The 13,022-nt window shown below is 40.2% G+C and overlaps 1 protein-coding gene across 1 annotated transcript in view; it reads left to right on the plus strand.

The window, feature by feature from the left end:
• sf3b3 (splicing factor 3b, subunit 3) overlaps nucleotides 1–12,754 on the plus strand; it is a 29,685-nt gene extending 16,931 nt beyond the window's left edge. Inside the window, exons 22-27 of the mRNA XM_069686890.1 lie at nucleotides 2,864–2,989; nucleotides 5,217–5,429; nucleotides 5,555–5,653; nucleotides 10,972–11,115; nucleotides 11,286–11,390; nucleotides 11,514–12,754. Coding sequence (XP_069542991.1) covers nucleotides 2,864–2,989; nucleotides 5,217–5,429; nucleotides 5,555–5,653; nucleotides 10,972–11,115; nucleotides 11,286–11,390; nucleotides 11,514–11,654 — 828 coding nt within the window. The 3' untranslated portion in view covers nucleotides 11,655–12,754. The remainder of the gene's footprint in view (nucleotides 1–2,863; nucleotides 2,990–5,216; nucleotides 5,430–5,554; nucleotides 5,654–10,971; nucleotides 11,116–11,285; nucleotides 11,391–11,513) is intronic.
• Nucleotides 12,755–13,022: the final 268 nt, after the last annotated feature.

Consider the following 13,022-nt stretch of genomic DNA (forward strand, 5'->3'; position numbering starts at 1 on the left):
ACAGATGTTACTGACCCCGGCGCCATCCCCTGCTGCCAGGCCATTCCCTAGAAACTTGCGTAGGGTGGAGGCCAATTGGGGTAAATCCACCCACGTGCATTTGTTACCTGATGTGGACTAACACGGGAAGTGAGTCATGAGGTGTTTTATTGTAGCGTGATGTCATCATCATCTTCTCCCATTGAAGGAAATTCCCAACCACTTAACCAGATCTGACATTTTAGACGAGTCTATCTGGTCTCAAGTAAGACACAAACGCATGCATAGATAAAAGATTATGCACAGCAAATTGACAAACTCATGTACATCAGATGACACATTTATGTGAACTCATATCTGACCCCAACATTGTCCTGGACATGTAGAGGTTCCTGTACTTTTGTATGCTTGCGACAGTACAGTCAATAGCTTGTTTGATACGTTTAACAATACTGACACAACCCCCAGTGAATGTGTGCCTGTGTTTTATATATTTTTACTTCATACAGAAACACAGTTGTTTCTAATCACACCATCATTTTCTACAGTTTCTATATAGTCTGTACTACTCACTTTAAATTGCATGAAATAGGCTTGAGTTGGGATGTCCAAAAAACAGCAAAAGCTCATACAGGCTAAAAAAGAATCCCAGTTTCAATTGAATTTCTTGAACCTGCAATAATTGAATCACCAGAGCCTCCCTAAAGGTAGAGTTAGCTCTTGCCCTTCTTGTCTTAAGCCTTGTGTTCCTAGCCCAGTCCAACTTATCGTCCAGGTTAACGCCGAGGTACTTAAAGTTCTGCAAAGTGCCGGGGTGTACTTTGTTGACAGGACATTGTAAGACAGGCAGCCCTTCATTTGACTGTGGTCAAGTCAAGATTCAATATTCGCTTAAAGGTGGGGGGAAAACTTCACATTCAAACTGTTATGACCCATGGAGATGGAGAAGAGAGCGGACTTTGCTTCAAAATTTGAAAGATTACAACCTCCAGGTCCCTCCCCCTCTCTCCGCGGCCCTCAGTCCTGCCTCCAAAGCTCTCTCAATGCGCGCGCAGGCTAGTAACCACAGCGACTAAAGAAGCCAAGTATACAATATGGAGGACACAATGGTGAAAATGTGAAATTACAGTTTAAACAAATATGACAAAAAAATTTGTTTTGATAATGTTACCTGTTTCAATAATGTTACCTCAAACTTTAACCATAACTCTTTAAACAGTTACTCTCACAGAGGTTACCTAAGAAGACGGCCTCCTAAGAGGTAAACACAGCCGCCCATAAAACTCAAGTCTTAAGGGAGAGAATTGTAAAAGAACTACAACTTTTTGTCGACATACATTCCTCTTTGGCTTAAAGTTGTGCGACAGGCTAGATGCTCTAGCTGGACAGTTGAGCTGTAACATGAATCAAAGCGAGGACAGGGCTGTTTGAAGGCCTCAGAAGACTGCAAACTCGAATGACTTCCTCTGCTCAGGTGCCAGACCTCAGTTCTATTGAGCAATTCAGGAATGATTAGGAAAAGACAGGACGAACTTAAACGATCAACAAGACAATCTGTGGTTCTGCAAGTTTATTAAATAAAATCAAAATGATTAAAGGGTAATGACTCCTGACAGTTTGACTTGTGACCTCTCTAATCTTGTTTGAAATTGTATTTTACGGTTTAAAAGGTCATGTCTGTTACGTCTGTCCCAAGTGGTACTTTGGAATAATCATCTGATTTTGCTTTTAGTCTGTAGTGATTCAGTGTTACCCTTTAGATTTTCATTTCTTAAACACACAAAAAATCCTGGAAATAGACTAATGTAATTTCATCAGCATGGTTTCTTATCACAAGATTTTCCAAAGTGATTTTATTACCGTTTGTGGATGTCGTGTAAGGACACACTGGTACTCTGTAGCAGGTACCGTAAAATACCTAATATAAAGTCACAGTATGTTTTCTATTTCAATTACTATTCAACACTATTTCAATTTATTTTCATTTGAAGCAAATTCAATACACACATTACATTATAGCCTACCATCTGTTCTGTTCGCCATGTCGAGTTTGCAATTCTGCTAGCTACCGGTGCGGTAGTTGACAGCCTACGCTAACGCTGATTGTTGTGAGGATGCCGACTGCACTTGCGATCATGACAGCGCTTGTCCGAGACTAAGCTTTAGCTAGATCACAGCGCCATCGTCTGGGTAAAATACCATAACACAATAAAATACCCCTCTCTGCATTCTTTACTGCTATAGTGGTTGCACCGGTCTTTAGGATGCAGCCCATTTTTTAGGTGAAAAAAAGTATATATATATATAAAAAGTGCGTCTTATACATAGAATTTTACGGTAAATGATATTTCATTTAAATGCTGGAATTTGTCTGTGATCTCATAAACACTTGAAGGTTAAATAATGGACAGGAACCATTTACAAAGCAAAAGAGGGGACAGAGGAACAGACATATGCATGTAAAAATACTAAACAAAAAAGAGGCTTACTCACTCTTTACCTTCACTACTTTTTGGGTCACAAGCTTCTTTTACACTGCTACTTGAAGCTGGGACTGCTATACCTTGTCTTTCATGTAAAACCCACCGAGGCAGAATGGTGGGGCGAATTCCTTTCCCCTCTGAGACGGCATTGGAGGTAGTAACAGAAACGGCGTCGGTGTAAATGGCAGAACGGAAATGCGCCTTGTGTGTATATGAAGCTCGCGCTCTTTGTTTACATGTTACGTGCCTTTTGCCTCCACAACGCTGGAATGCTTTGTAAAACACACATTGGGGCGGCCTTACACTGGCGTTGCTTGGTTCAACATAAAAGCTGCTGCATCTATAACTACTAAAAAGTTGACAAAATAATAATATCTCCAATTCTTTGTTTTGATTGGCAGACCCCCGTAGAGGATGTGCCTTTGGCCATTGCTCCATTCCAGGGACGAATCCTGGTGGGAGTCGGGAAGCTGCTGAGAATCTATGACCTTGGCAAAAAGAAGCTGCTTCGCAAATGTGAAAACAAGGTAAGGCAAGGACTCAAATACACACATATGCAACTAATGGCTCTTTATGTTCACCGAGGATGTGAATTTTTGCAGTCACATTTTGTGTTGAGCAGAACTGCTGAAAATCACTAACAGAGGTTGATTTGGCTACGTTTTCGATGCAGGGGTCTGCTAGTTAAAGAGGCTTCTTCTCAGGGTGTCGTTTTAGACACACAGTCCTCTTTAATGAAACTGATATATCTTAAAATCTTGGTGTCGTCTGTTTTGAACAACAAAACTGTAAATATTGTGTTTGGGAGAGTAACATTAAAAGAACTTAGTCTGACCTCATTGAAAGAACATACGTATACTGATATTTAATTACATTCAGCTCTGTCCTCACTGACGCTGATCAATTCAGAAGTAAAAGTCACTCGTCGTCAACACGTCATCTTCATCCGTCTCCAAGTTAATTTTGTATTGACAGATTAAAACTTTGAACCTTTTAGCTCTTACATTTCTGGACTTTCTTTGTCTATCTAACTTTTGATTCATTAATGTTGTTCTTCTTTGCTGAGACAGCCGTGGTTGGGTGACCTCAGTGTGGCTTCGCTCACTTTTTTTATACAGTTTGAGTCTTTTAAAGAATGTTTTTGGCCATTTCTCAAGAATTATAGATTTGTTCTGACACACAAGTAGCCAAGGGGATAGAATTATAAATTGATGACATTTTTTCCCCTAAAAGTCAAAGATCAACTTCTCTGTACAATCAACATTTCCTGGAAAAGGACTTTTCTGGACATTATTCCATCACAGTGTTGTGAAAGCGCTATCTCAGGAACGCTTGAAAGGAATACGTTTAAATGTAACACAGACTCCAGGATGAACTGATTAGACTTTGGTGGTCAAAGATTAAGGTCACTCTTGAATTTATCCACTTTAAAAATGTAAAATATATTTTGTATATAATAATCATGCTGCATTATTTATACTGTTTTAAGAGCTAACTGATCTGTGAGTAATCTGTATGTATTGCTAGTATATTTTAAGAGACTTGACCCTTGAACACTTTGGCTCTACACTCCTGCAAAGACATTGATGTTACTTTAACCTAACAGTAGATAACAGCACTGCTTTACATGAGTTTAATTGTTTAATTCAATAATGGTAAGTCTCCTTTCCTTCCACCACTTCCTTTCTAGATTAGATATAATTCTGAAGCACGTCAGTTTAAATAAAGGGGTGAGAGGAGAGTGGCACTCTTTTGATTGCAATGCCAAAACAATGAGCTCCGGTGTTAAAGCAGCGGTGGGAGAAGTACTCAGATATTTTACTTAAAAGTAAAAGTAATAGTACCATAGTGAAGAAATACTTTCAAATTAAAACTCCTGCTTTCAAAATGTTTTCATCACTAATCAGACTCTGTAAAGTAAGTTAGTAAAGCTAGTAATTAAAGCTGCTCATATAGAGTGAAAGGTGCAATAGATGCCTCCAAAATATTAAGTGAAACATGAAAAAGTTCCTTTTTATTGTATTAAAGCAATCACGTAAGTGTACTTGCTTTCCACCAGATTTTTTTAAGAATTGTGTCTGCAGTTTTATGGCCCGCTAAAAAAGGTCTTGGTGGTTAAATTTTTAACAAAGGTTAATTTTGAACCCTGGCCAAAGTATTCATCCATGTTTTGGTGTGATAACTGGCTTGTGCCTGCTCATGTACATGTGTATGAGTATCATGATTTTTTCCATTTCTTTGCAGCCTCGCATTTAGGAACAAATAGTCATAAACAGTTGCCTAAATATATGCTGTGGAGTTTTTGAGCACCCGTGGCTGTTAAGGGCAATGTTTCATGAGTTTTAAATGAGTCTCTTTGCCATTTGTATGTCGTCATCGGGTCATCATGTGTGTATACACATTTTGTACGGCAATAAAAATTCACATGCTGGCTGTTGAAAAAAGACCGCAATCGGATGTTAACACTACTGCTTTTATAGCCTCTTTAATAGCTCTATATATGAGGTAGGAAATGTTCATCATGTTTGACAGTTTCAAAGATACAGACACAATAGTTGTTTGTTGATAATAACTGCTCAGGGTGCCTACAAAGACCTAGTCACTGTACAGATTTGAGTTGTTGGTCACTGTACACCAGCTGATGGTTGTCCTTGTAATATTTGCGTCCTGGTTCCCCTGTGCAAAAAAGGAGGGTGTCCTCCTCCAGTGTATTTGTCATGTTTTCTCAGTGCACTTCATTGCTCTTCTCTCCAGCATGTTCCCAACCTGGTGACTGGCATCTACACCATCGGCCAGCGTGTGATTGTGTCTGACGTCCAGGAGAGTCTCTTCTGGGTCCGTTATCGCCGCAATGAGAACCAGCTCATCATCTTCGCTGATGACACATATCCCCGCTGGGTGACCACGGCCTGTCTGCTCGACTACGACACCATGGCTTCTGCTGACAAGTTTGGGAACATCAGCATAGTAAGTATGGGGTCAGGTACTGTTGGGTTAGTCTTTGTGGTTTATGAAGATCAACCACTCTTGTAACACTGAAGCCCGGTAAGGAACAATGAAACATGTCTTCATTTTCTGCTTAATCTTTTCAGGTGCGTCTTCCTCCTAACACCAGCGATGATGTGGATGAAGACCCCACAGGGAACAAAGCTTTATGGGATAGAGGTCTTCTTAATGGAGCATCACAGAAGGTAAAACAAACATTCTCAATTACAAAATCTATAATGCTTCTTTTACAAAAGTATGTCACTTAACATACACTGTAGCTAAATGTGCATACCCAGACTAAAAAAGAAATGCATGATGGCAGTACTTGTTTCCCTGTAAAAGTCTTCTACGGTGACGTAATGTTAAAAGAAATGTCAGCCTTAAACATGTTCTGTCCAGGTTCAGGCCTGTTTGTATTCTTGTGCATAAAATGTAAAAAATATTAAGATTAAACAGTCTATTAGAAATGTAGGGGCACACTGATTTCAAACAATACACATTAGAAATAAGCACAACTATAGACCTAAACATGAAATATTGTAATTAATTTAAATTTTATTAAGCCAGGAAAAGCCTAATTGAGATAAAAAATCTCAGGACAGGCAGCAGCACATATGAGCTTCAGACATAACAATTACAAACAAAATTCAACATATCCTGGGTCACAGCGTAAAAGTCATGAGTCAAAGCATCTACAACCCAGTGTTACCACGGGATTCTGTGAGACGATGGTGGGTGGACTCTGAACTGTCAAGGGGGGTCCGGGAATTTTGTTTTGTACGTCTTGAAGTTAAATGGAACAATCTGGTTCACTTTGAGACCAAAATTCAGAGGCTAGAAATGTGTGCTCTTTGGTTGTATAGATATGAATGGTGATGACATAGAAAAGGAGACAGAGTTTAATGCAGTTCACAAACAGTCAAAACAAAATCAACTAATTATGATCATTATTAATGATAACGTCTGCAGTAACGTAATCTGTTTGCAGTCGTACATTGGTAATGATTAAATTGTGTTTGAACTAGTGGATAACTGTAACGTTTTGCCATATAAATGCAGTGTTTTCATGTCGAAACAATTAACAATCATACTTTTTATTTTTTGGGACATTAAAGTGTATTTTCCTTTAACAAAACAACACACACACACACACACACACACACACACACACACACACACACACACACACACACACACACACACACCCTCTGAGAGAGTTCAGGTGGAGCGACACGTTTCTTAAAATAACTAGCTTATTTATTAGTTCGTAAGCCTACTTTATTCGGTATGTCATCTACCATTTCTAACAATGTTCAAATGTAAGTTTAATCAGCGTGATCAGCTCGGTGACGGTAACTCTTGGAAACGATCTTGAAATCTCGCTGTATCCCACTTTCTGTTGGCACACACATCCTCATGCCGTGTGTGCTAGCAGGTGTAGCCGCTAAAGTAAGCACTCTGCACATCTGCTCAGTTACCAGCCTGTTTCTGTAGCCACAGCATTAACAAGCACCGGAACAAAGTGCCTACAAAAATAACTGTTAAAAGCCTGCCCCAAAAGCAAGCCTGATCATCCCGCCGACATTCTTTATGACAGCAGCAGCGTCGCGTGCTTGTTTACAGATTACAGGCAGTGCAGCTCTCATGTGCTCTCATAAAGAGCTGCACTAACGTGATATCAGACAGACTTTTGTTGTACATTAGTGATGGAAAAAGAGAAAATGTGTGAGTGTCAAAATATTTTCGGCTCATTATGAAACTGCGCCGGATTTAATTAGACTGTGGCGGGCCGCCTCAGTCTTGTGAATGGGTCACAGAGTGAAGAATGGAGCTTCCAGCATTTTTCAGATTAATACAATTACATAAATGAATAAAATTAATAAGCCTGTAAAAGCAAGTAAAACTAGACTAGACCATCAGTGTCCTTATTGCTGCGCTGAACTTGTTGTGCAGAGTCTGGTCATTGTCTATTCTTCTGCATTTATGATTGAGATTGAGTGTGACAGGATTAAAGAGAGTATAAGTGAGTTCTATTGTTAAAGCAGTCCCTTCAGGCTTTGTGTTCTGCTGAGCTTGGCCTTTGCACTTTTAAATGACTCAGGCCGGCTGCTGCTGCCGCCAAAATGCCAGGCCTGTGCAGGACTCTGGCCTGATGCCCTAGTCTGCCTCCTCCAACCGTCAACACACACGCACACACACAAACTGCATAACACCGTCAGCCACAAGTTTAACCTACGGACAAATGCAATTGTGTACACAGACACACAGAATGAAGAAATACACATCGTATCACTCATCCCAAATTTAAATTGTGGCCAGAACTGTTTAGGTAGCAGATAGTCCGGGAAAGTCCCTCCAATTTAGACATTATGAGTTGGTCCCAGTTGTCTTTGTGACACAGTGTTTGTCAGCTATTTCTGCTTCTGTGCACATTGATTGAGAATTGTGTTTGAGTTTGGAAATGTACTGTGTCTGTTTTTAGATGTGGGTGTGGACGCCTGTATATATCCTTATCCAAAAGTGTGTGTGTGTGTGTGTGTGTGTGTGTGTGTGTGTGTGTGTGTGTGTGTGTGTGTGTGTGTGTGTGTGTGTGTGTGCGTGTGTGTGCGTGCGTGCGCGCGTGTGTGTGTGTGTGTGCGTGTGCGTGTGTGCGCGCGTGTGTGTGTGCGCGCGTGTGTGTGTGTGTTTGCGTGTTTGCATCTGGTTGGATGAACTTAATTATCCATACATGGCTTGACTAAATGCTGTCTTACATTAGATTAAATGCATTCCACTTCTATTTAATTAATGTAGTTGAAAAGATCAAGGTCAGGAAGGCACAGCGGTCTGAAAGGGTTGACTGTTTGAACCCCAGATCTTGTAGTGAGTGAGGGGGGTTGTCATGTAGTTCTAACGATCTCTCTGTCGTTAATTTCAGAAAATTCTACAAATTAACAAACTTATACTTAATATATATCGTACATACTACATACTGTTGGAGATTCACAATTGTGGTCTAAGTTCCCATAAACTTTTGAATGATACAAATACATGTATGAAGTATTTTTATTTAAATGATCTCTGCAGTCCTCTTCTTTCCCAAACGTACACTGGGAAAGACGTCTGCTGGACAATATAGACTAACAATAAAATGTTGATTCAATTGATGATTTTTTATCAGTTTTATGCTGCTAACAGTATGTGGTATGTTTTTGGCTGCTGCTGTCTTGTGCAGTGCCAAATGCTTCTCACACTTTTTGAGATGCTGGAATAAATCTGTCTCAATAACAAAGAATTGAGACGAACAATTTGTTGGACTGTTTGTTCCAATTCTGCAAAACTGAACAACTTCAAGACGACTTAGGAGCCTTTCATGGGAGCAAACTACTCCCTTTTGTCCACCAGTGCATGCGGCCATGCTGACATTTTATTCTTGTTTTGAAGAGACCTTTTGCCTTAGCATCTACCAAGCTGGGGAAGGCGATTGTGTTTCTGTTTTGTATTAACCCAAGTAATAAAGTAAGCGTTCTAAATTCGAGTTAGTTGATCAAATTGATTAACATCAAGCTCTACATGTTAGCATTTTCACTGTAAGCTGCTAGCATTTAGCTAAAGGCACTGCTCTGGCACGTACTGCCTAACGGAAATCCTAGTTGGGTAGTCTTGTTGTTCTTGCTGATGTCATTATCACTTATTTAGTTCCTATGAATAAATAATAATAAATAAGTGTTTCATGACATTTTGTCCAATAGATGCCAACTGGGTTAATCAATAGAGTTTTGAGTTTTGCATTCACATACAGATCCTGCAGGTTTGACCCTGATCTCTGATGTTAACAGAATGAGTGGAAGTTGCCCCCAGGGAGGAAGAAATAAAGGGCTCTTTATGTCTCAGGAGACGTTGATGTTGGTCCCCTCCCCACGACTTGATTTCATCAGTGAGAAGCTGTGTTCTGTTCACGTCTGACTCGGTGTCGTCTGGGAGACAGAATTGCAATTCAGAACATACGTGACACTGACGCCATGAGACCAAAAAAAGCACAGGCTAATACTGAGGCTTCATTACTGCCCAATGCTGCCTTTGTACCCAAAGTACATCCTGATTACTAGTTCTAATTATTGGTAAAGCAGGTTTTTGATGGTTATTGGATTAGATCTGACCATCCGGACCAATTTCCTCCGAGCAGACGATGGCGTGCGGGTCTTCTTACAGGTTTCGGCCTCGACACAGAGCCCACTGTTGGTGTACTTTTTTCATACATGAGGCTGCTGGGACAAGAACACCTGAAATAGCTTCAATTACACATTTGATTATATGATAAGATTAATTATTTTAGTACTGAGCTGCTTTGTAATTTTCCATTAAGTGTCTGAACAGAATTTACCAGCTGTAGTCAGTTGCAGTCACTGACACGAAGTCATGCTCACTAAAATATCGTTCAAGGCTTTTTTCATAACAAACATAAACCTGATAATTCACAAGACTGAATAGACAATAACCACATTTCAACATTTCACATTGTCCTGCTACTTAATCAGATTGTCAAAACAGCCCAGATTTCTGGACCTAACATTAACCTTAATACATACAGACTGCACTCATTGAAATACATTTTCAAATCTGAAAATTGAAAGTTGCTTTTCAATAAAACTTTAAAAGTGTCAATTTTATCAATATTTAAATGAAAAACATTCAAAGTGAGGCTGAGTCTAATAAAGGCCCAACTGGAAGAATGTACCCTTTGTAGCACAACTCGAGTTTTAAGCTGTAGGTTCAGTTACAGAAGCAAGTTGCAAGACAAGTATAATTAGTATGAGCAAATAATTTAGTTGAAATATATTGTTCCTGTTGGGTTTGCTGAGAATATAAAGATTGAACTATTTTTGATGTACTTGCTGCATCTCCCTTTCCTTCAGCCATTTTGATTTAGGAGCTAATTTCTCGAAACAAACACAAAAAAATATATAGCATTATTAGCATGTTTTTTTCTATACAACTTTACCAGGTGGTTTGGAGTACTACAGCTTAATTAACTCCAAATGGCTCCAAGTGTCTGTCCTTTGTAGTAGACTCCATGCATAAACGGGTTAGAAGCATTTACATATACAGTTTACACTCAAGAGCTATACATGATAAACTCTGCGCTCACCTAGTAAGGTTTCTTTCCTGATCCTGCCCTGAACTCCAGTTTTTGCCTCACTCACGCTGAAGAACCTGCTCGGTACATTTAAATCTTGAGCGTTACCTTACAGGAAATCAATTTCTTGATGGATAAATGGCTTTTACACGGAAGTTTCTTTTTTTATACCTATAATTTGAGCAAATAAATAGAATTCAGGTCACATGAAGTGTTGCTCTGAATGAAAACAATTTATTCCTGAGTCATTTCAGATAATGAAGGGCCACGAGGCGATTGCAATCTGTTACCCGTCTGTTTGTGTTGACGGCTGCATTGATCATGAACTTCACCCTGGGGAGTGAATGTTAACAGATAACGAAAACTCATGACTGTCTCTCTCTCTCTCCCTCTGTGTCTCTTCAGGCAGAAGTGGTAGTGAACTATCACGTAGGAGAGACGATTTTATCTCTCCAGAAAACAACTTTGATCCCGGGAGGTTCAGAGTCCCTGGTCTACACCACTCTATCCGGAGGCATCGGCATACTGGTCCCTTTCACGTCACATGAGGTACGACACAAACATCCACACAACCAGTGGCGTGAGAGGCTGATGCATCATGGTGGCCCTCAAAATCACTTTTACCGTCCAATATAAAATATCTATTTTGATACATAAATCTCACGGCCTTCTTATTACATAATCTCTCTCCTTTTCCTTTATTCTGTCTTTTTGTTCAGGACCATGACTTCTTCCAGCATTTAGAGATGCACATGCGCTCCGAGTTCCCTCCACTGTGCGGCAGAGACCATCTCAGCTTCAGATCATACTACTTCCCAGTCAAGGTTGGTATTCATTTTACACATTTGTGTGTCTTTTATGATGAATTCTTTTTAATCTCCATCATTGACAATTAGAAAAACCAAACGCTCTGAGTCATATTCGGTCCTCTTTATTTCCCCCTTCAGAATGTGATTGATGGAGATCTGTGTGAGCAGTTCAACAGTATGGACCCTCACAAGCAGAAAAGTGTGGCAGAGGAGCTTGACAGAACGCCACCCGAGGTCTCTAAGAAGCTGGAGGACATTCGCACTCGCTACGCCTTCTAATTATACACCACCATACAGCAGAGGTGGACACAGACGCACTCTGCACACCATTACACACTTACATCCTGCTTTGCCACAGTATGCCCCTTTTTAAGGACACAGATTGACGGATGTGTATGGATTGTTAAATGGCTGACTGTTGGCTGACACACACCTGATTACATGGAAATGTACAAGATGTCACATGCTTGTAATCCCTGTACATTACCTGATTATGATGCAACCTACATGCACAAACACCTTCATGCAAAACATAGTAATAATGTCCACACAACTGTGTGAGAATCAGGCTGTCATACTCTCACATACGTACTAACTGACTCAATTACCGAGAAATTTCTGTTAGTTGTTCGCACCCCTGTGCTGTCATCAGCAGAAACCACACACATGCAGCGACACATAGACACCATTACAGGGAAACATTACAGGAAGTCTCAGCCAGGAGCGCTCTTCCATTGGTAGAGCGTGTTGCAACAATTGCCACCACTCCTACGTACAGATGTGTGAACAGTATTCTCACGCACCACAGTGTCATGAGCGTCATCCATACATGCAGCAGTGTGAACAGAATTCACACGCTCCTGGTGCTAACTGTCTTTAATAACAAGTTGGCCACAGGCTAATCAAAGCACATGTTTCAGTCACAGCTCATTACCAGACAGAAGCCGACCTCCAACTAGTCTGAGTGTCTGTGGCATTAGATGAAGCTGAACTCAGACTGAATAGGTGGGTGGAAGAATACTGAAGGTTTGCACTGGGTGGTGTTCTTCTCAGTCCTGTAAATTCCCAACCTCAGCCACAAGCGCAGACATAGCATTCCTGAGTAGTCACTGAATTTAGGGGTTTGTGGGATGGGGGCAGTGGTCTGTTTTTGTAAATAAAGTTGTTGTTTTTTTGTGTTTTATAAAACCATGTGTTTGTGTGTCATTTCCCGCCACTGTGTGTGTGGAGAACCAAAGCATTCATGGCTGCGTCTGTCTCCACCATTTATACAGGCGAGGTTCGGTATGAAGTTCTGTGATTAAATTTGTATCTTGTGTAACGGATATAAACAAATTTCATGCAGTTTTTAAATTAAAAGTTTGATTTGATGAATTTGATTTGGGCCTTGCAGACGGAACAGTTATTGTGCTCTGGATGGCTGTCAACATGAATTCCTCGTGTTAAGCCTTCCGAGTGCTGGCTCAACAGATGAAAACTGCTGAACTGGAAGGATGGGAAACATTTAGCTGCTTCAGTGAGTCAGCCAATCAGGACCAGTTGTGATGCATTTGAATCAATGTGAGACTACATGTGAAAAATCCAAGGCATTGGTTGATAATGCTTTTAAACATGTTAAGTTATAAGGGAAATTAATTTAGTCTTTTG

Source organism: Semicossyphus pulcher, unplaced genomic scaffold, assembly GCF_022749685.1.
Source record: "Semicossyphus pulcher isolate SPU_LCO1_2020_fin unplaced genomic scaffold, fSemPul1.0.p SCAF_8, whole genome shotgun sequence".
In the NCBI taxonomy this organism is placed as follows: domain Eukaryota; kingdom Metazoa; phylum Chordata; class Actinopteri; order Labriformes; family Labridae; genus Semicossyphus; species Semicossyphus pulcher.